The following is a 23,350-nucleotide window of genomic DNA, read 5'->3' on the forward strand; positions in this document are numbered from 1 at the left end:
TTTTTTTTTTACAATGAGCTGCCAGGAAATCTGCCCTCTGCCCTGGAGAGAGACTTGCTTTGTTCAACAAATCATAAGCAAATCTGTTCCTTAATCCACACGCAGACACAGTGTCTTCCAAGGCTGGTCACTAAACAAAGGTCCTTGGAAGGATTGTCCAGAGCAGAAGGCCAGCTAGTGGCTCTGCTCACAAGACATGGTGGATATGGAGAAGACCCACAGAAAATGATCTCACCTAGGGATTGAACTTATCTCTCCTTATGCCAGTGGGACATAAGCTTACCTATTTCTGCACACCCTCATTAAACACTGGATGGTACAGATTTTTATATTTTACATTTTTATAATTGAATGGGAAAGCTAAAATGTTTTCTCCTTGCAATTTGCCTTTATATAACTAGTGAGCTAAGTGAGCATCTTTTCATGTTTGTGTGATTTACTTGTGAATTGCTAATACTATAGGATGCCTGTTATTTGTCCCTTATTTTATTATTTTCTTGTATTTATCTTATTATATTTTCTAGATATTAATATTTTTCCTGGTTTATATTAAGGCATCACTTGGTTCTTTTATGTGTGGCTGTTTCCTTCGTACAGTTATTTTAAATTTGTGTGTGATGCATTCTATGATGCTTTGGGGGGACATTATAGAATTTTATAGTCTTAGTAGTTAAAAAGCATTTAGGGGAGCTACCAAATAAGATTTAAGTATATCTTCTGATTTTCTTTTGAATTTTTCTCTCTTCAATTTATTTAGATTTTTTCCTAACCATTTTTAAAAGATTTTATTTATTTATTTATTTATTTGAGAGAGAGACAGAGAGAGAGAGCAGGGGAAGGGACAGAGGTGGGAGGGAAAGGAAGAGGGAATGAATCCCAAGCAGACTTGTTGCTGAATGCAGGGCCCAACGTGGGGCTCCATCTCATAACCCTCATGACCTGAGCTGAAATCAAGAGTCAGATTCTTAACTGACTGAGCCAGCCAGGTGCCCTACCTAACCAGTTTTATTTTTTTTTTTAAACATAGTTGTAGTCCTGTAAAAGAAGTAGGAAGATGTTTTCAATTTAGAAATAACAAAGCAGGGGCGCCTAGGTGGCTCAGTGAGTTAAGCCTCTGCCTTCGGCTCAGGTCATGATCTCAGGGCGCTGGGATCAAGCCCCGCATGGGGCTCTCTGCTCAGCAGGGAGCCTGCTTCCTCCTCTGTCTCTGCCTGCCTCTCTGCCTCCTTGTGATGTCTGTCTGTCAAATAAATAAATAAAATCTTTTTTTAAAAAAGAGCAATACCAAAATACAAGATGCCAAGATAAGAACTGAATAACCTTAGATATCTTTTTTTCAAACTGAGTGTTTCATGAAACTTCACAGTTAACAATAGAACATCGGACACCCTGAGAAGTTCTGTAGGAGAAAAAATATTTAATTTAACTGGACGTATATGAAATTTTGTTGGACTAAAGAACTTTTTAAAAATTCTATAAAATATCTCACGACATCTTGTGGGAGGCTGTTGGTCAATGGAGGGACTGAGAGGCAGTCTCATTAATCATTAGAAGCAGGGTCCCTGAAGCCAAACTGCACTGAGTTACTTACTACTTGGGCATGTGAATTAACTTCTCTAGGCCTCAGCTTTCTCATCTATAAAATGGAGGTATTAGAACTTATTTAGTGAGGGAGTTCTAAGGATTAGTTGAGTTATTTAAGTGTTAGTCATTACTGTGAAGCATTCCACTCTTGGAGCATTGCTATAAAGCTGCTAATATTGATAATTGGCCTCCCAATTAATGTTCAGAGAATCAATACCATTGTGAAATTAAAAAAAAAAAATTCAGGGGCGCCCAGGTGGCTCAGTGAGTTATGTGTCTGCCTTTGGCTCAGGTCATGATCCCAGGGTCCTGGGATTGAGCCCCACATCAGGCTCCTGGCTCAGCGGTGAGTCTGCTTCTCTCTTTGACACCACCCTCCACTCATGTTCTCTCACTCACTTGCTCACTTTCTGTCTCAAATAAATAATAAAATCTTTAAAAAAATAATTTAACTACTGCACTGCCATTGAATGTGCCACATGGTTATCCATGTAGGAAGAAATTGCGCTACTGAAAATAAATGCATGTGATTCTATACCACCGGCCCTTGAGTCTTTTGTCGTGAAAAGAACTATTTATTTCACTCCTCATGGCATCTTTATCTCTGTGGTAGGTCTCAGTCTTTGACAGACATGTGGATTCTTGCCAGCTCAGCTATTTGAAAGGCACTCCCAGGTGCATTTTGCATGTGCTGTTTCACGTGTATCCTGAGCATCTCTAAGTGTGCCAGAAATCTTCCACACTGTTGTGTTGTCACAGAGTGACAAACAAGAAGCTGATTTTATTTTTATTAATTTCATTCTAAGAGCCCTTCCAGAAATAGTTCATTTTTAGAGCTGCATTTTAAGTATTCCTTAATTGGCTGTGTTCAACTCTTTCCTTTGACTAAGATATCAATCTATATTATATTTCAGTGTGTGTTACTCAAAACATATGCTTTTTAAAAAATGATGCCTTTTGGTGATGCTGTGAGAATTTTTTGAAGATTTTGTTTTTTAGAGAGAGAGTGCGGGGAGGGGGAGGGGTCGAGGGAGAAGGAGAAGATCTCAAGCAGACTCTGCACTGAGCACAGAGCCCAATGCAGGGCCTGATCCTACGACCCTGAGATCATGACCTGTGCCAGAATTGGGAGTCAGATGCTTAACGACTGAGCACACAGGCGCCCCGAGAATTTTTTGTTGTTGTGTCTTTTCTGGTGCTCAGTAGTTAATGATCTGTCCAAAGCTGCCTTTGCTTAAAGACAAAAGAATGACTTAGAAACATTTTTGTCATCTTTTTAAATAGTTTAGCTCGGTTTGGCAAGGCTGCTGGGCAGAGAGGGGAAAATTCACATCTGAAATGTTCAAGGAAAAATTTCTGTTTAAGTGAAAGTATTGAAAAATAAAATAAAAATGGATTTCTTCTGATCAGACTAGTGTTTTACTAGGCATGTTTAACTAAATAATAATAATAATAATAATAATAATGAGAATCTGGTATTAAAAGGCACTGGTGATTGTTTCACTCTTTTTTCTTACCTGATGAAAGTGTGTAGGGGGCAAAGGATTCTCCAGAAGGATCTTTGAACTAGCTGAAAAGAGGCATTAAACAATTATAGAGATTTAGGTGAATTCATCCCAGCCCAGATGCTGTCCTCCAAAGGCTCAGAAATTTCCTTTGGTTGGTGTACAGAGAACAGATTAGATATAGGTTCAAACACAACCAAACACAGAGTGTTCCATTAGCAGGGCCCAGGCATCCACTCCTCAGAAAGAGAGCTCTATGGCAAGCCAATTTACAATCAGAGGTGTCCAGGAGGAAGTGAAATTCAATGAAGAGGAAATGGAAATGGTTGTATGATTTGCGTGATTAATGTCATGAAATTTGCTAGACGGAGGCCCTATCACTCAAGTTGGACCATGCATGACAGGGAATAAATGTGTTACCTTCGTTTTGAGGCCCAAGTGCTTTCCTTTCGGTCAGCGCCTGGATGGACAACATGGGCATCTAGCTCCTTAGATCTCCTTTGTCTGTGCCCAGGTTCACCGTCTCCTCTTCCTCACCCCATCTTTCTCCAGAAGGACTATTATCGGTTAGATTCCCTGTTACTAAATTAAAATCACAGTTCAGTCCTACCTCCTGGAGGAAACATCCTCATTTTCTAGATACAGTTTTAGCTCCTTCTAATCTCCTTGGCCACTCATATATAAATCCATTCTGTTCAGTCTTGGTACAGATGAGTAAAAATCTATTAGGGCTAATTTTGTTAATGAAACTCTCCCAGGGCCATTTCCTTTCCTTTATATCTTTGTATGATTTCCCATCTTCTCTGTCACTTTCAGAGGCTACCTTGCGGTGTTAATGCCCTCCCTCCTTTTATTCTCCAACGATTTGCATTTACAATCCATGGCAAGGATAGCCATAAGCTTCGACTCAAACATTTGGTGGCTCCTGTCCCCTTGAATAACTTCTAATTACAATTCTACAGAATATTCACACAGGGCATTCAAAATCTGACATTTCAAATATAAAATACATTCTAGGGGTGTCTGGGTGGCTCAGTGGGTTAAAGCCTCTGCCTTCAGCTCAGGTCATGATCTCAGGGTCCTGAGATTGAGCCCCACATCGGGCTCTCTGCTCAGCAGGGAGCCTGCTCCCCCACATCCCCCCTCCCCCACCTGCCTCTCTATTTGTGATGTCTGTCTGTCAAATAAATAAATAAAATCTTTTAAAAAATACATTCTAAGTGAACCTATCTGTAATGGTAGCATTTTCATCCATGAGTTACCAAGTGGCTTTTCCATTTCAGTGAGACCAGATGAACAACGAAAGGGGTGGAAAAACCAGTTGTGTTCTTCATCTGAGGAGACCACAGTTGCCGATGATGTGAAAACCAAACCATTAACCTTTCTGAAGACCCCCTTTGCTCTAACCTTGTTGCTTCCTATTCACGTCAACTTGGGACTCTCTGATCTCTGTTGCTTCTAGGATTTTGAAGATGGAGGAAAGGCCTGGAGTCCATCTGGAAAGTCTGTATAGACCAGGGCAGTTTTCTCAGAGGGGGCTAGCTCTCGACGTATCAGAAGAATTTCAGTTCTGAGTTATTTCAGCCAAGTTATGGTTTGGTGTACAACATATAGAACAAACACCTAGGGACTTTGGAAAGTTAGGCTTTGGACAAGACCCTGTCCTTTCTGATCTCTTGAGATTTTGATGTCAGCCTAGCCTTGTGGTGACTGGGAGGCCCCAAAGCAGCCTTTGGGTATCTAGTTATGCTTGGAAACCTGGCTATAATCAAGCAAACCAAGTGTAACTTGCACATAGACTCTAATTCATAGACCTGGGAGGACGACTGAGGGACACTGTCAGGGGAGGAGGCTGTAGGCCTAGAATCTTCATTCTTACGGGAAGGTACAGAGAGACTCTGTCTACCAAGCTAGTAAAAGAATGTGCTCAAGAGTTAGGGTGAGGGACAAGGCCCAGTGAGCTTCTTATGTTGGTAAGGGGAAGTTTTGGAACAGCTATTTTGTGGTATGTAATAGATACCTTGAATAATTCACATACATGTACATCATGAGATATAAATAGTCATCCTGACAGTAAAACATTATCCAATATGGTTCAAGTTCCTGTGTTCTCTTTGATTTTACCTCTGAATTCCCCTTGAAATACCTTGTATCGATACTACAAATGTATATATTCCTAAATTAGACATAATGTTGTTACAGTTTTTTTCTTTCATATATATGCTGTCATTCTGCATGAAGTCTTCTGTAACTTGATTTTTTTTTTTCATTCATTGCTATGGTTGTAGGAAACATTCCAAGGGATACATGTAGCACTGATTCATATTTGTTTTGCCAGCAGTGCTTTTCATGCAGTCATCCCAGCTGTGGGGAGGAAGGGAAGCAATAGGGGGGGAGGCAGTTAAGGAACAGTCCAGACTATGCACTTGGTGTCCCACAGTGGCGACTCAGTTCACCCATGGGTCAGCTGGAAGGGTGGTAGTAGGACCTAGCTAGTAAAGGAAACTAATTATAAGGCAGAAAAGCTAAATTTGCACAGAGAACCTGGAATCAACTAAATATAAATAATATTTCATGGTAATAAGCCATAAAATAAAAAATAATTTATTAAATAAATTATTTAATAATTGCCTGCTTATGATTAACATTTTTTTGAGTTAAGTATATCACTATTTCAAACAGTAGACACTGTGTGCGCTCTTCAGGAAATGGCCTAATTAATTTTCCTACCTAGTTTTTCTCTCCTTTGCCTTCTCTGTCTTCCCTGGGTTTTCTGGATTCTGCCCCAGCAGATATGATTCCTGCTCTGAGCCATTCTGAAGGATTGGCTTTTGTCACCATCGGTGAAACTTAGCTGGCCCCTGACCGGACACCATAGCAAAGGCTTTGGTGATCTTTCTCGGTTAGAACAATAAAGATTTTCTTGGAATGTAATCCCAGTGGTATCTCTTTTCTGTGTAGCCCAGAAGATTACCTAATTACCATCAGAACTGTGGATATCAATTTTCCTGGACGATTTGACCACTGCTATTCAGAGCTGCTGTTGGAATACCATGTCTAAGAACTCGGAGTTTATCAATCTGTCATTTCTGTTAGACCATGAGAAGGAAATGATCCTGGGAGTCTTAAAGAGAGATGAATACTTGAAAAAAGTGGAGGACAAGAGAATAAGGTAATATATTTTTTTAAATTTTTTCTGCTTTTCTTGACTACTGTCTCTTTGAAGCAGGTTAGATCAGAAATTGGGCAGCTGTGACCATGCTGGAAACAAATGTTGGTCAGTGACATTTTGGGTCCCCAGCAGTAGCCCACATATCAAGGAATGTCTTTGATATTTTATCATTAGCTAGATGGGAGGATGGAATCGAGTAGATGATATGGTGCTGATGAGAATGCCGTTTGCTAATAATATCCTAAACGGTAGTGAAGTGGAAGGCCTGCCCGTGTTTGAATACCAGCTCTGAGATGTATTGTGTGACCTTGTTCGAGTGACTCAGTTTCTCCATGCCTTAGTTCCCTCATCCCTAAAACAAGGATAATAAAATTGCCCACCTCATAGTGTTGTTGCGAGGATTAAGGGAGACAATACACGTGCAGTGCCTGGTATGTAAGTTCACAATTATTTATTTATAATGCCTTTCTCAGGTCAGTCTTTCTGAGAATTCCTTCCTACCATACCTGAGAGAAGAAGGGGATCTGGAGAGAGGAAAACTCATTTTACACCATACATTACCTGAATTTTTAAAAAATAAGTCTCTGTATGAGTAATGTTGAGTAGAATGGGCCCAGTTGAGTTTCCCATCCGTTGTAGGCAAGGATCCCCATGCATGACCTCACCTGTGTTTCAGCTCACAGCCATTCTGATTGGTTGCACCACCTCTTCCGAACGGTTCCAGCACTGTTCTGATTGGTTGTCACACCCATTGGGATGGGTTGCTGCTTGTGCTGGGTTGCTTGTTAAATATATTTGCCTATTCCATCTCACCCCTGACTAGAGGAGCAGAAATAAATAGAGTTCCCTTCTCAGTGACTACCAGCTGTGCAGCTTCTGTGTCTTAAGTGTCTCCCAAAACTGTGATCATTTTGACCACAATGCTGTGAAACTGGAAGTCAACCATAAGGAAAATTCCACAAACATAAGGAAACATAAGGAAAAGACCATTTCCACAAACATAAAGAAAAGACCACAAAAAGCTTAAGTTTATTGTATTTCATTTTTTATTGAGGAGAAAACTTGTCATACGGTTATCTTCTTATGTTGCAAAGATATTCAGGGTGCTTAAAGGAACTAGGATCCTAGAATTGGAAATACATTGAAATATTCTCGATTGACGCTTATTTCATAGTTAAGAGCCCAGAATTTTTATTTCCATCCTTCATAAGAATTCAAGCAATCTTACAGGAATAAAGGCTTGGATGAAAATTATTGCAGTTTTTCTAGGCCTGGAATTCAGGTGAAGGCAGTTAATGATTTTTAAAGATATCAGAAATGGTGTTTTTTTGGCATTTGTATTCCAGTCACGAAAAGTGACTAAATTTTCTAATGTGCTGCAAAAAGTTATATTGTTTATGGGAGGTGAGGTACTAGCTGGTAACTGATGACATGCCCCGGGGAATTAAAAATCACTCTACTCAGGAGAACACAATTTAATAGCCACAGCCTCAGAAACGCCAAAGTACAATGAATAGGAATTTCTTCAGAATGTTTGCTTCTGTCATTCCCAATAACTTTCCCTAATAATCTGTTATACTCTTTTCCCCCTTTTCTGTTTCTTCCCTTGTCCTTTTCTCTTATTCTCCATAAAGAAATTTAGCGGGCTGTGTAACATACAACAGAGCTATTGCGAATGAAGTTGTTGATTTCCTGGTTCTTCAAACTTATTTGAGGAAAGCAAAAGAAAGGCTCTGGTAGACCCAAGTGATACCTTTATAGAGAATAGATTTTTTTAAAGCTGCTGTATCTTCTTCTCATCTTTAATAAAAATAGTGGCTAATATTTTATTGAGGTTTTTTTTTTCCCCCTGCACCAACTGTATTAAATATGTTGTCTCTTTTTGTTCTCAGCTACCAACATATGAGCCCAGGCCAGATGACTTAGGTTCTGTCACTCTTAACAGTTTTGTATATTGAAAAGCCACACCGAAGTGAGTGGCGTGGTGTTTCTGGTACATGCTGTTGAATCACAAGCCACATTTGTTGATTCACATCTCAGTCACACCGTGAAGTCTTTGTGTCAGTTTAGATAGGTTGTTTCCATGGATAAATCTAGTTCCCTCATTTGACAAAACAGAAATAATAGCATTAGGCACCTCATAAGATTGTTGTAGGGATTAAATAAGCTAATATTATCAAGGGCTTAGAAGAATGCTGGCATACAGCAAGTACTTAATAATTGCTGGCTAGAATCATCGGCCCTATTGTTGATATGTGTTGTAGTGAACACTAGCAGTGCTCTACTGAGCTCCACTCAGGTCCCTTGTGGTCTGTGCTCTCATCTCCCAGTTTCCACATGTTTACTGCTAAGGATGGTGTCTAGTACCATCTTTAGAGGACTACCCTTGGGGGACAAGCATTGGCGGTAGGGCTAGAGAGCCACAAGTACCAGGCAAACTTGAGTTTCTGTCCCTGCTGGGCAGCCCCAAACCAACGGCTGACAGCCTTTGCCGTGGAGCTTCTGCCTCACAGTTTTGGGTGGAATCATGCTGAGATGGGACTTCCCCTAAAGACCACACCCTCACTTATCCCCTCCCCCCTTTTCTGTCCTGCCTCCACCCTTCCCTTCTGTGTTCCTCCTAAGGGTACTTACTCCATAAGTCGCTTGCACACAAATCTACATCCCAGAGTTAGCTTTTGGAAAAGCCAACCAAGAAGTTTGCCAGACCAAACAGGGATCTTAGTTACTGTTGTGGTGATTGTTTTTACCGTGTTATAGAAGTGTAGGTTGATATTTTGTCAGTGTCCAGAGGAAGTGCAATTAATTATGAATAAGAAACTGAAGGAATGGTTTTCACAGAAGAGCTAATGCTTGAGCTTGGCCTTGAAATGTGAAAAAGATTTGACATTAGCAATTACCTGTCAACTGTGTTTTAGCTGTTTACCATGAACCACAAAACTGCCTTCAGAGTCTGCTAATGAGTTTCAGAAGGAAATGGAAGACCAAGAAAAGTTTTAAGAATTAGGATGATTACAGAGAAGTAAGTGATATGGAAAGTAAGTCAACAAGACTTTGGAAAGCAGTGAATTTATTGTTTCTTTGTGTGTTTATTCATTGCAGTAGGTTATTCTTAAAATAGAAACATAGAGGAATATCAAAATTGTGTTGAATCAGTGCTTTAGGGCCGATGCCCAACTGTGCACTACAGCCCACGTAGCCCCAAAGTGTGGCATTAATTAAAATGAGATTGGTCTGTGGGTGTTCCTGAAGGTGCTCTGCACCCAGAAGGCACATGGCAAGCCTGATAATTACCTCCAGGCATGAACTATAGTCTGGAAAGAGGTGTCTACCTATAAACAGAGCATTTTAGGTTCACCCCAAAGGCTCCAATATATTTATTTTCCCTCAGACCAAGCAGGAAGAAATGGTAGGAGATACCTAGACCCAGGCTTCAACTATTACAGACTAAGAGTATTTTAAATGTTCTCTGTGAAGAACAAATCATTTTGCTTTAATGATGGCTTTCATGCAGAGAAAAGAGAGAAAGGAGGTGATGCCAATAAAATCGAGCTACCAACAGTGAATGCAAATGGAAAAAAAATAGAGTTTGGAAGCACAAAAATATCTTCGTTGATCATTTTGTACCTTAGATTTTTCTAACTTTGGAAGAGCTCGCCCTAACATAGAAGAGGACATGGTTCATAGTATCTCCTCCTAAAAAAAAAAAAATCTTACTAACAAAATATTACTCTACTTGATCTTCCACGCCTAAAAACAAATGCTGTTAAATGTCTACTTCGTGGTGTTGGCCTGTCTAAGAAATCTTCAGTTTACAATGTTAGCAGTTCATTTGGGCTTTACTCTTACTGAGAAGATGTCATTTCCATTTGGCCACAGTACATGAAAACATATCTGGACTTAATGTTCTCTTTGGCACCTACTCTTGGGCTTGTCTCAGTAATGAACTCTGCTGGTCTCCTCACAGCATACATTTCTCTTTTCTTCCTCCCTACACAAATTTTAATTTTCTACACCTCCAGCAGTAGATTTTTTAAAGAAATTTATTTATTTGACAGAGATCACAAGTAGGCAGAGAGGCAGGCAGAGAGAGAGAGGGAGAAACAGGCTCCCCACTGAGCAGAGAGCCCAGTGCGGGGCTCGATCCCAGGACCCTGGGACCATGACCTGAGCCAAAGGCAGAGGCTTTAACCCACTGAGCCACCCAGGCACCCCCAACAGTGGATTTTTAAAAATTAATTAATCACCCCTTGACTAATAGTCCTATAGCAACCGTCATTGGTTTAGAGGTAGACATAAGGCCAATGGTGACCCACTCAAACATATAGCCCAGGTTTCTGGAAGGTTCTCTTTCCCACTGTACATATTCAGTGAAACATGTTACCGCAGTTGCTGTTGAGGATGAAAGCCAGCACAATGATGAAGCTGAGCCAAAAGAATGGCAGAGAATTGTTGCCAACATCCTGATGTCCTAGAACCTGCCATACCACTGGGCTTCTTCTATAAGCACTATACTATATTTCCATGTTACTTATAGTGATGTCAGTCTGATTTTCTGTTACATGTAGCCCAAGGCATCCTATAATCTGTGATTCAGAAGTAATCAACATTTGCTGAGAACTTCTGTAGGCCAAATGTGTATTTATTATTGGGGTAATAAAGGTGAGCAGAGGGGCGCCTGGGTGGCTCACTTGGTTAAGTGTCTGCCTTCTGATCTCAGGGTCCTGAATGGGTACCTGGGCCCAGCTAAGGATGTGCCCACGGTTACAGCCGCCCCTTCTGAAAGCCAAGCCCAGCAGGTGTAGCTGCCCCCAGCCACTGCCTGAGCCCAAAGCACCTGCTATTCCTGGGAGCTGAGGTCAATATGGCCTGTGAGGACTCTTTCCCAGCGCCTGCCCTCTCCGAGGCTCTGCTGTCTCTCCATTCCTGTCTCTGCAGGGTTGGACCTCCCAGCTTCACACAGCACTCCCCTAGTTACGCACACATGCGTGCACGTACACACTGGCATGGAAACAGGACTGCCTTGGTGCCTTGGAAACATCCCCCACCGTTGCCTGCTTCTCTCTCTCCCCATCCCCCGCTCTTGCACGTGTGCTATCTCTCTCTTTCTCTCTTCAATAAATAAATGAAATATTGAAGAAAAATAAAGGTGAGCAGAGACACAATATTAATGTTCATTGGACCCAGAAACCTAAAGAAGTTCGCAGTCATGAATCAGGCTTTATCCAGGGTATAGACCAGAAATCAGTAAAATTTTTCTGTAATGGGCCAGATAGTAAATACCTTAGGCGCTACCGGGTATATGTTCTATGTGATGATTACTTCAGTCTGCATTTGTAGTCTGAAAGCAGCAATAAACAACGTGTAAACAAATGGGTATGGGCCATGAAACTATATTTACTAAAACGGGTGGTGGGCTGGATTTGGCTCAAGGGCATAATTTGTTCACCTTTCGTGTTGAAAACACCACCTTGTAGATTTTAGCCTTGTGAATAGCGTATACACCTGAAAGCCCCGATAAGCCACCTTCGTTGAGCAACAGGACATTTCTAGTCTAAGAGACAAGATGGAGTTGGACTGGAACCCATCAGCTATCAGAGATAGAACTCTGGCTTCTGTCTGTGAGGTTAGATGGTCTCACAGGGTCCTGCCATCTCCAGGAGGTAGTTATGCCTTACTCAGTCTGTCATGGCTCATGTTGGAACAGCGTAAATGCATTTCATTGCCTCTCTAGAAGAACCGTACAGTGCATCTGAAGGTGGGGAAAATACCAAGAACTAGCAGAAGCTTCTGCAGAATTGTTAGGGACAGTTTACAAATTCATTTTCCAGACAAGATAAGAATTATTAATATCCCATTTTACAGATGGGTATACTGAAGTACCCAGTTAAATCACTCATCCCAGTTTGCACAGCTAGTAAGTGGCCCTGCTCTGGTGTGTAGCCCCACCGGCTGGTTGCAGAGCTCACATGCCCCTCTTAGGTCAATTTTTTTTTATCATTTTTTTAAAATTTATTTTCAGCATAACAGTATTCATTGTTTTTGTACCACACCCAGTGCTCCATGCAATCCGTGCCCTGTCTAATACCCACCACGTGGTTCCCCCAACCTCCCACATCCCCACCTCTTCAAACCCTTCAGATTGTTTTTCAGAGTCCATAGTCTCTCATTGTTCACCTCCCCTTCCAATTTCCCCCAGCTCCCTTCTCCTAACTCCCCATGTCCTCCATGCTATTTGTTATGCTCCACAAATAAGTGAAACCATTTGATAATTGACTCTCTCTGCTTGACTTATTTCACTCAGCATAATCTCTTCCAGTCCCGTCCATGTTGCTACAAAAGTTGGGTATTCATCCTTTCTGATGGAGGCATAATACTCCATAGTGTATATGGACCACATCTTCCTTATCCATTTGTCCGTTGAAGGGCATCTTGGTTCTTTCCACAGTTTGGCGACCGTGGCCATTGCTGCTATAAACATTGGGGTACAGATGGCCCTTCTTTTCACTACATCTGTATCTTTGGGGTAAATAACCAGTAGTGCAATTGCAGGGTCATAGGGAAGTTCTATTTTTAATTTCTTGAGGAATCTCCACACTGTTCTCCAAAGAGGCTGCACCAAATTGCATTCCCACCAGCAGTGTAAGAGGGTTCCCCTTTCTCCACATCCCCTCCAACACATGTTGTTTCCTGTCTTGCTAATTTTGGCCGTTCTAACTGGTGTAAGGTGGTATCTCAATGTGGTTTTAATTTGAATCTCCCTGATGGCTAGTGATGAACACTTTTTCATGAGTCTGGTAGCCATTTGTATGTCTTCATTGGAGAAGTGTCTGTTCATATCTTCTGCCCATTTTTTGATATGATTATCTGTTTTGTGTGTATTGAGTTTGAGGAGTTCTTTATAGATCCTGGATATCAATCTTTTGTCTGTACTATCATTTGCAAATATCTTCTCCCATTCCGTGGGTTGCCTCTTTGTTTTCTTGACTATTTCCTTTGCTGTGCAGAAGCTTTTGATTTTGATGAAGTCCCAAAAGTTTATTTTGGCTTTTGTTTCCTTTGCCTTTGGAGACATGTCTTGAAAGAAGTTGCTGTGGCTGATATCGAAGAGATTACTGCCTATGTTCTCCTCTAGGATTCTGATGGATTCCTGTCTCACATTGAGGTCTTTTATCCATTTTGAGTTTATCTTTGTGTACGGTGTAAGAGAATGGTCAAGTAAAGATTAAAGACCATTCCATGCTCTTGGATAGGAAGAATAAACATTGTTAAAATGTCTATACTGCCTAGAGCAATCTATACTTTTAATGCCATTCCAATCAAAATTCCACCGGTATTCTTCAAAGAGCTGGAGCAAATAATCCAAAAATTTGTATGGAACCAGAAGAGACCCCAAATCGCTAAGGAAATGTTGAAAAACAAAAATAAAACTGGGGGCATCACGTTACCTGATTTCAAGCTTTACTACAAAGCTATGATCACCAAGACAGCATGGTACTGGCATAAAAACAGACACAGAGACCAGTGGAACAGAGTAGAGAGCCCAGATATGGACCCTCAACTCTATGGTCAGTTAATCTTCGACAAAACAGGAAAAAATATACAGTGGAAAAAAGACAATCTCTTCAATAAATGGTGCTGGGAAAATTGGGCAGCTATATGTAAAAGAATGAAACTCGACCATTCTCTTACACCGTACACAAAGATAAACTCTTAGGTCAATTTTAACTTCTAGGGGGATGTATCTGACCATTCAGGAGGTCAGGAAGAAAGGGAATGGTAAACTCTTCACTGCCAGCCTCACACCAGAGAAGGGATTACTCATTCTCAAGTGATCCTCATTTAATTCCTGTGTCATCTGTATGATTGTGATAGCTGTAGCAACTGAAACTTCCTAAATAATTTGCCAAGCTGGTAAACATCAGCAGTGAGACTCTCCTGTTCCACATTGATTCTCTTCCCTCTTTGTCGTGACATTTACGCCATCAGGGCACCTCTTCCGACCCTGTTAGAAGTCCCCCCATAGCCTTCCTCTCAGAGAAATGGAACAAAACAGAAAACATTCCTTCAGCCTGGTGTTTATGGGTAGTTCTGACCTATAAGCTGGGTAACATTATCCAGAGTTGCTCTGACATTTACTGAAGCATCACTTTTACACAGTGAAAACTGATGGGAGTTCCTCATGCTGTTCTAGTCTTTAAGCTGACTGAAATCCAAGTGCAAGTGTATTATGTTTTGTTCTGCACAGCTGGCTCTGCTGAGATCACGAAGCAAGCCAGAGCTTAGTGTCATCAGGAGACCCCCGATCCCAGCCTGGAAACTGCCATTCATGTTATGGCTTTGTTTTTATGTGGTTGATTCCACCATTTTAGAACAGAATAGGGGAGGAAAGAGAAGGGAGAAATGGAAGGGCAAAGCGTATTCAAATTGGCTATTTGGAGTCCTGTGGATAAGCTAAATATTCAGTTCAAATGGATTTGAAGTGATTTCAAGAGTTACACATTCAGCCTGAAAGTTAGAGTGACCAGTAAGTACCAAGCAAAAATATCCTTTTAATACTCTACAAATGTTTGATCTGTGGGGCTGTTTGTTTTTCCGAATCTTATCACTACCACTAAAAACAAAATTAGTTTGACCTTCTGAAAAGTCTAAAGTCTCACTGTCTCTGTAAAACACCAGGAGAACTATTGGAGTGGACGTCTGGTTTGGTAAACATTTTGTTTCAATCCTAATGGGAATGCCACAAAGCTTCTTAGTGGATTAACAGAAACTCCCAGCATGAACACACTGGCTTCCTAATAAAACCCAAACTCTGAGTCACAGAGAAATGAAAAAAAGAAAATCCAGCTCTGCTTTAAATGACTTTAAAACCTTGGAGACTTTCTTACTGGAGAACTTAAGAATTTCCATATATACACCCATATAGGGAAACGAACTTAAATTTGGGTTCTACAGCTCTTTCCTCCAAGTAGTTCTTAGTTGGAGGGCTCACCCTGGGAAAGGGCCACACATACCTGATATTTGGGGACATGCCCAACATTGGATTATCCAAATAAATAAACATACTTGCCAGACCATATTGTTTTTTTGTTTGAAATAATAGGGTCACTGTAGTCATAAGTAAAGTTGTCACTTATGTAGAACGTGTGTGTTCTCTCTGTCGTCTTTGACTCCTCTCCAAATTCCCCTTTCAAGTACCCTTTTCCCTTCCTTGCCTGCTGCTCTAGCCAGGATTGGCATAGAGGACAAGCCTCCCAGGCAAGCACGGGTTAATTGACACTCACATCCAAGAACTACCGTTCTTGTTTTACTGGAAGTTGAAGAAATAAAGACCCATAAAGCCCATGCTGTTCTTGAGGGAGGATGTTGGGGCTGGGAGGGCGAGTGAGAGCACTTGCCCTCAGTTCAGCAGGGAAGTTCTACTTAAGCAAATACCTACTATATTCTTGGGAAAATAAGCACTAAGGAAATAATACAAGTGAAAACTTCACTAACAAAAATATCACCTCTGACATTTTAGATATTAGGCACATGACCATTTTATATCAATAGTTTATACGAATGTTTATATATTAATAGGAATTAGGGTTTCATTGATTTAAATCTGTAATATTAGGCTGATATGCACTGACTAATTTTTCTTTTTTTTTTGAGATTTATTTATTTATGGGGAGCCTGGGTATCTCAGTCAGTTGAGTACCTGTCTTCAGCTCAGGTCATGATCTCAGGGTCCTGGGATCGAGTCCCGCATTGGGCTACCTACTCAGCGGGGAGCCTGCTTCTCCCTTCCCTCTCCCTGTCACTCCCCTGCTTGTATTCACTTGCATGCGCTCTCTCTCTCTCTCTCTCTCTGTATGTCAAATAAATAAATAAATAATCTTTAAAAGAAAAGAAAAAGATGTATTTATTTATTTTAGAGAGTGCTTGAGAAGGAGGGAAGGGCAGAGGGAGAGAGAGAAGCAATCTCTCTGCTGAGTGCACGGAGCCCATCGCAGGCCTCAATCCCAGGAACCTGAAATCAGGACCTGAGCCGAAGTTGAGTCAGTCCCTTCACTGATTGAGCTACCTAGGCAGCCCACATTTACTGATTTTTCCAATCATTATTTCACTGCAGAGAAATTAAGCGTAATTCATAAACACTCTATGCAAATGTCAAAAATTAATGAAACTTCTCTATAGTACAGGATTTTTCAAAAGTGTTTAAACTCACTAGGATCTGTAAAGAGCATCAGTGTCTACAATATATTTTATATCCTAAATCTTCAATCCAATTGAATATTTAATATTTTCTTTTACATTTTCACTATAGAAGTGATTATCTTCATTATAGAAAATTAGCAAATACATGGAATTTAAACTTTAAAAACTCACTCTCTTCCCAGAGACAATTTCTGGTTGTTGAATTTCTTTTCTGTCACATGACTGTACTTAGCTGCAAGGGAGCTTGGATATGTCACTGGGAAATGTATTCTTCTGGGTGACCATGTGAGCAACTCACATTTCAGGTTATTATTGGTATAAAAGAGTAGAAGGAATATTGGGAAACAACCAGCAATCTGAAAAAAATGGGTATAATTAAGAACTATTAATTAGATTTGTTTATTGCTTAACACAGATCTCTTCTTCCTTTTCATGAACTCTGAAAGCAATTGTCAGAGGTGAATTTCAGTGAAGCAAACATCATGATATCTCTTACTGCAATTAAATGTAATAAATTCAGCTTTGGTTTAAAAAAATAACACATAAAGAAAACAATATTTGTATTCATCCTCGGTGAATTTTGAAGAAATGGTGGCGTGACATCGCTTATACTATGTACTGCTACTGATAACCAGGAAAATTGTTGGAAGTGGTTTGTATGTAATCACCTGTAGTTATGAAAATATGAGTTCCCATAAGTACCACCTAAAGAGGTAAAATGGGAAAAATTAAGGACTGACAATTGTCTTTGCTGAGCATGTAAGTCCTTCCTTGCTGCATTTAAAATAATTTAGTTTATCCAAATTCAATTTATAGGTATTTTAGAATAAATGCCAATTCTATGTTTGTAAAAATTAAAACTAGTGTGTGTCAATATTCAGTAGCAGAAGCAGTTTTCAAGAATTTTTCAAGGGCAACATGTTCTCTTTAAGTTATCTTTCTTTGTGTATGAATGCCCAATTTCCTCCCATCAAGATAATCCTCGCAATGTTAGAGAAGTATTGTTGAAAAGCCCTGTAATTTGTCTGTTTTTTTTCTTTTTTGCTATGCTGATTCTGTCTTTACCCCTTCATTTTCTGAATGATTTACCACACTGATAACAGAACTTTCTGCTCTTTTTGATGCCCAAGAAAGGTATCCTTTGGGTTTCAGATGAACAGAACACATCTTTGTTCCTCATGGGGCCAGGAAATTGAGATAATCATTATTAATAGTTATCCGAAGGTATTCCCAGACTTGGTTTGGTCATTAAATATGAGATCCGTTTCTGCTCTGATTTTCAGACTATAGTTAATAAACAGTTGTTTGTCTGTTTACATGGCTTTGTGAGATCTCCTGGTGTATTCCTGTGAGCTGAGTGTTTTATTACCAGGAAGTGCTTGGCGTCATCTGCAGACATGAAGGTTACACAACGCCCTCAATCATTGTGACAATTTTCTAAACTCATTAAATTGGCACAATTCCCAAGATTTCTTTGTCTAGACAAGTGTTGTTTCAATCCTGTTCATTACTTTCTCTGAAGCGGCTTTCTATCTAGACTGACTTTGTCCCCATTTCTCAGATGGTTTTGATTCTTTTTAATGGTCCTTGATTTGAAGGCCAATCAAAAGCTAGATAAAGTTTATGAAGACCAGAGGGGTGTTTGTTGAAGAATAGCCCCGCTGGGGAACGTTTGACTTTGTGATAAGAGGCTACTTGGACAGATGGCTTTTGGTGGGAGAAGTTAGACAGAAGCAACCCTTCATGTTTACTGAGGTTTAACTCTGAGTGTGCTTTTTAGCACACTTTGCACAACTAGGGAAGAAATAGCAGTTGTTACGTTCAGTGTCCTTTCTGAGCAAAAATATGTTAACAGAATAAAAATCAAGAGGAATCTGGGGGAAGATTATAGATCTTGAAATCTAAAATGGTGGACCTGAATCCTAATGGTGACACTTACATACCCTGCGGCCCACAGCAAGTTTCCTACCTGAGATTTCATTTTCTTATTCTAAAATGGAAATCATAATGTCTTTCTCATAGGATGCTGCCAGTGCTTAATGACATGATGTTAAAACGGAGTGTCTATGGTTATCTTGGCTGTGTTTTGCTGTTTAGGTTTTAAAAATAGGTTCTGCACACAGAAGTGACAATCAAAATGAAAAAAAAAAGGTTTTTTTTTAAATCAGTATGGAAAGGAGATCTGATCACCCCTGGATTTTCCTTAAGTTATTATGAACTAGCCCCAGTCCAGCACTAATGGCATTGCCTCTGGATGAAAATGGAAGACGGGAATGCTAGGAGCTCTGCAGCCTTTGGCATCAGGCTGCTATGACCTTATTTTGCCTATTTTACGTATATTACATATATTATTTCAGTAATTTTTGTCTCACTGTTTCCGGTTTGACAATATTTTTCATCAGTCACTGTAGTCTTGCTCTCTTAAAAGGATATCAGACTCTAGTTCTAGAGAAGGAATAGCGTGCAGGCCTTAGAGCAGAAGCTGAAGCAGAACCCAATAGCAACATTTTTGTAAGTGGACAGTACTGAGAAGACCTAATATTTACTGAGTTATTATTATATTTGTTGGAAAATAGTTTTGGCAGTGGGTGACAGAGACTTGTTATAATAACAGCTTAGGAAAGATGGAAATATATTGCTCTTTCTAGAAAAGCCTGGGTTGTTTGGTAGCTTCCTGATACTGTTCTCGTGACTCCATTATAAAACGGGTCTGGGCACCTTGTCTTTTTTTGTTGTTTCACTGCCTTGATGGCTTAGCTCATAAACCAAGATGGCTCACTCCTCTGTTCTCATCCCAGCCTCTGGGAGGGAAGAGGGGTTCAAGGGAAAGGGATAGCCCTTTCCCATTAGGGTACTGACCTAGAGATTGCCTATATCATTTCTGATCACATCCTATCCACTAATATTTAGTCTCATGACAAAACTGAACTGCAAGGGATACTGGGAAATGTAGTCTTCATTCTGAGTGGGCACGTGTATAGCTATACATGACACTAACACATAAGAGGAGAACAGGGGCGCCTGGGTGGCTCCGTGTGTTAAAGCCTCTGTCTTCGGCTCAGGTCATGATCCCAGGGTCCTGGGATCGAGCCCCATATCGGGCTCTCTGTTTAGCATGGAGCCTGTTTCCCCACTGTCTGCCTACCTCTCTGCCTACTTGTGATCTCTGTCTGTCAAATAAATAAATAAAATCTTTAAAAAAAAAAGAAGAAGAGGAGAACAGCTATGGAGAGACACCTACCAGAACTGCCTGTTTCATACTCATGACACATCAAGCTGGGCTTAGCACTTTACGTTCACGACATTATCTTCTTTAATGCACACAACAACCTTACCAGATTGCAGCTATTATGATTCTTTTCTACAGGAGTATTTTGAGACACTGAGAGGCTAAGTAATTTTCTTAAAGTCTCAGAGATAAAAAGCAACAAGGCCAGGATTTGAACCCAGGCAGTCTGCCTTCAGAGCCCTATGCTCTGGGCCATGATATAGTCCATGCTTGTTTGTTACCTCTCTTGGGCCTTGATGTGTTCTGCTAGATGATATGGGGGATTGTCGAAGGCATCAAGGAATCAAAGACGCTTTATGAATTGTTATTTATAGCTTCCTCTTCCCGCAGCTAATTGCTTCCATTCCAAAATTCCTAACTTCTTTGGTGCAAAATAATGCGCAGTACAATTGAGTCTAGACAGGGTAACAAAAGAAAAAGAATGCCACACAAATGTGACAGGAATTTTAATGAAAGCAATTCCCAATTTGAAAGGAGTATGTCTATGCAATGATAAAGCAGGCAGTCTTTGTAATGCATTGGACAGTTTTGATGATGGGATGGAAAAAAATGAATTCAGTGTGTCACCAGGATACAGCAGTGAAAAGATTGTATCATTTGACTACAGCTGACGTAGTTCATCTCTTCAGTCTTTAAGATTTCAATTATGTATGGGTCATTAATTTGCATGTTAATATCAGCACATCTGTGTAGCAACAAGGAAATCTAAGGAATAAACCGATGTTTCAAAATGCAAGAGCATCCTGAGTTCAACTCACATAAGGAATTGGTGTTAGCTGGTATTAAATGTCTTCAACTTTTTTGTGTGTGTGTTAGGTTAGTCACCATACAGTACATCATTAGTTTTTGCTGTAGTGTTCCATGATTCATTGTGTATAACACCCAGTGCTCCATGCAGTATGTGCCATCCTTAATACCCATCACTGGGCTCTTATTTTTATTTTTTATCAGTTTTTAACAGTTGATTTGGGGCCGTATTTACCTATACTGCCCTTTTCCATCCATCTCCCATACTCTTTGCTTCTCTCCAGACAAGAACAAATAGAGTAATTGGTTAGATTGTTGATATCGGCAAGAATCACAATGGTTTTTCTTTCTGAACAACAGTGTAGGAATGCAGTTAAGGAAGATAGAGAAACTTCTGGAAGTCCTTAATGAGTAATTGAGAACATTCTGTAGTTTTCTCAGGCTTGGATTTCTTTTTCAGAGTGTGTCTGATCTCAGTTTTAGCCATTTTAATTTGACTTTATTCACAACAGAACCAACATTGTACATTTTTCTCTTCTCACATCTCCTTTTAATAATGATGGCTTCATATTGTAAAACCTTTGTAATTTACAGAACACCCTACCACAATTTATTGCCTCTGACTCCTATAAACACCCTTGGAGGAAGATATAATAGGAAACATTATCTTTATTTTGAGTTTTCCTTCCTTCCCTTCACTCTTTATTGCTTTTTTCCCCCTCCCTCCTTCCCTCCCTCTTCCTCTTCCTTCTGATGCTTGCTAACGTCTGCTTCTGCCTTCTTTAATTCATTCAACCAAATGATATCTGTTAAGTTCTGGACCCTAGGTTACGTACTGTAACGTGCATAGCTAAACACACCAGATACAGTCTTGCCCTCACAGAGATTACAGAGGAATTGGCAAGACAAACACTAAACCAACAAAAGCAGCCAAATAAAGGTACAATGAAAAATTACAGTAAGTAAAAAAAAATTACAGTAAGTGCCAGAAGGAAAAAAAAAGCCATGGTTCTGTGAATGAGAGTAAGATGGGTATCTGCTGTAGATTTGGTGGTCAGAGAAAACCTCTCTGGGGAATCAGCAGTAAAACTAAAACAAAAGGACATATGGAAGTCAGATGAAGAACCAGCCAGATGCAGAATGAGGCTGGACTTACCCATGAGGGGGTCCTCAGTGATGCTACAGAAACAGCCCCAAACTCTTTGCGGCTTAAAACCATGAAGGTTTGGGGTGCCTGGGTGGCTCAGTGGGTTCAGTTTCTGTCTTCGGCTCAAGTCATGATCTCAGGGTCCTCGGATCGAGCCCCGCATTGGGCTCTCTGCTCAGTGGGGAGCCTGCTTCCCCCTCTTTCTCTGCCTGCCTCTCTGCCTACTTGTGATCGCTCTCTCTCTGTCAAATAAATAAATAAAATCTTAAAAAAGAAAAGAAAACATTGAAAAAAAAACCCATGGAGGTTTATTTCTCATTTGTGCTCCCTGTCCATAACAAAATGGCTGAGGACTCTCTTTCACAGCCTCCTCAGACCAGGACTCAGGCTCACAGAGTAGCCAGTATTTGGGACTTTGCCATCTTCCATGAAAAGTAGATGGGATGTGGTAAAGCAAGCACTTGCTCTTAAACATTTTACCTGGAATCCCATCCCACATTTCAGGGACCAGTGCTAGTCACAGGAATCAGGTCCAGAGGCCAGGGCTGTGCCATCTTCCTCCTTCCCCTTTCCCAGCCTCCCTTGCAGCTAGCGGTGTCTGATCAGCAGAACCTGAGGAGAAGTCTGATGGGGTCGGGGGAATGCCATGTCAATTTTCATGTTCCTGTTAAGAGACAGTTAACGCTGACACAGCTTGCCCCTTCCTCCAGTCTTAAACACGGATGCTGTCTGGGAGCTGGCTGGCCATTTTGCATAAGAATGATAAGCCACAACTTGAAGATAGGGGACCTTTAGGATGAAAGGATCCTGAGTCCCTTAGTGACCTGATTTGTAGCTGAACTAATGCAAGAACTACCTGATTCTGGGTATCTTGTTACGGGATCAAAAAAAGAAGCTGATTTTTAAGCTTGTTGCCTGTGTGGGTGCGGGAGATGAACAGATATCATGCTTGAAGCCCAGAAAGTCACCTTCCTCAGATACGTTTCTCAGACTGGGTCGGCCAAGGCAGGAACCAAGTCCAAGTAAGGCCTACCCTGCTTTGTTAGTAAGCAGAGGGTTAGTAAAGCAGAAGGAAAAGACATCTCCTGTCCTATTCCTCTCTCCAGGTTCCCTATGTTCCCTTTCTCCTTGATACCAATTCTCCACTTGCATACTTTCTTTCCTAGTTCCAGTTGCCGTCCCTTTAACCTTTTTCCTCTTGAGTGTCTGAAAATGGCTATGTCCATTTCATGCACATCATCCCAGGCACAATTAAACTAGGTCAGTTTCTAAGAGCAATCTGAAAAAGCAGGCCATTTAGTATTTTGCCAGCCTCTGGGATTCTTCCCAGCCTCTCCCACAGTCTCAGAGATGGCTCCCAGAATATGTGCGACAATCAGCACCAATTGCCTTAACAATGTCCCAACTAGTGTGTTGGGACCTTGAAATTCTTGTTTCCTTGTGGCCTGATTTACATGGGGCCCCAGGTCTTTTCCGTCGCAAGAACTGAACTAGGTGAAACCTGATTGCTGAATAGACTCTTGTCAGTAGAGCACAAAGAGAGATGCAATGAAAATGTTTCATTTTGGGGGATGCCTGTGTGCCTCAGTTGGTTAAGCATCTGCCTGTGTTTCAAGTCATGATCCCGGGGTCCTGGGATCGAGCCCTGTGTGAGCCTCCCTGCTCAATGGTTGCAGGGTCGGGGGTCTGGTTCTTCTCCTCCCTCT

General features: G+C 40.8%; 1 protein-coding gene across 1 annotated transcript in view; it reads left to right on the forward strand.

Annotated features, from left to right (window-relative positions):
• Nucleotides 1-6,114: 6,114 nt before the first annotated feature.
• The window catches only part of SYTL5 (synaptotagmin like 5), a 110,550-nt gene continuing 93,314 nt past the window's right edge, over nucleotides 6,115-23,350 (forward strand). Inside the window, exon 1 of the mRNA XM_032883142.1 lies at nucleotides 6,115-6,261. Within this exon, the coding sequence (XP_032739033.1) occupies nucleotides 6,143-6,261 (119 nt within the window). The 5' untranslated portion in view covers nucleotides 6,115-6,142. The remainder of the gene's footprint in view (nucleotides 6,262-23,350) is intronic.

The sequence above is a fragment of the Lontra canadensis genome, unplaced genomic scaffold (genome assembly GCF_010015895.1).
Source record: "Lontra canadensis isolate GAN:19392208 unplaced genomic scaffold, GSC_riverotter_1.0 scaffold86, whole genome shotgun sequence".
Classification (NCBI taxonomy): Eukaryota; Metazoa; Chordata; class Mammalia; order Carnivora; family Mustelidae; genus Lontra; species Lontra canadensis.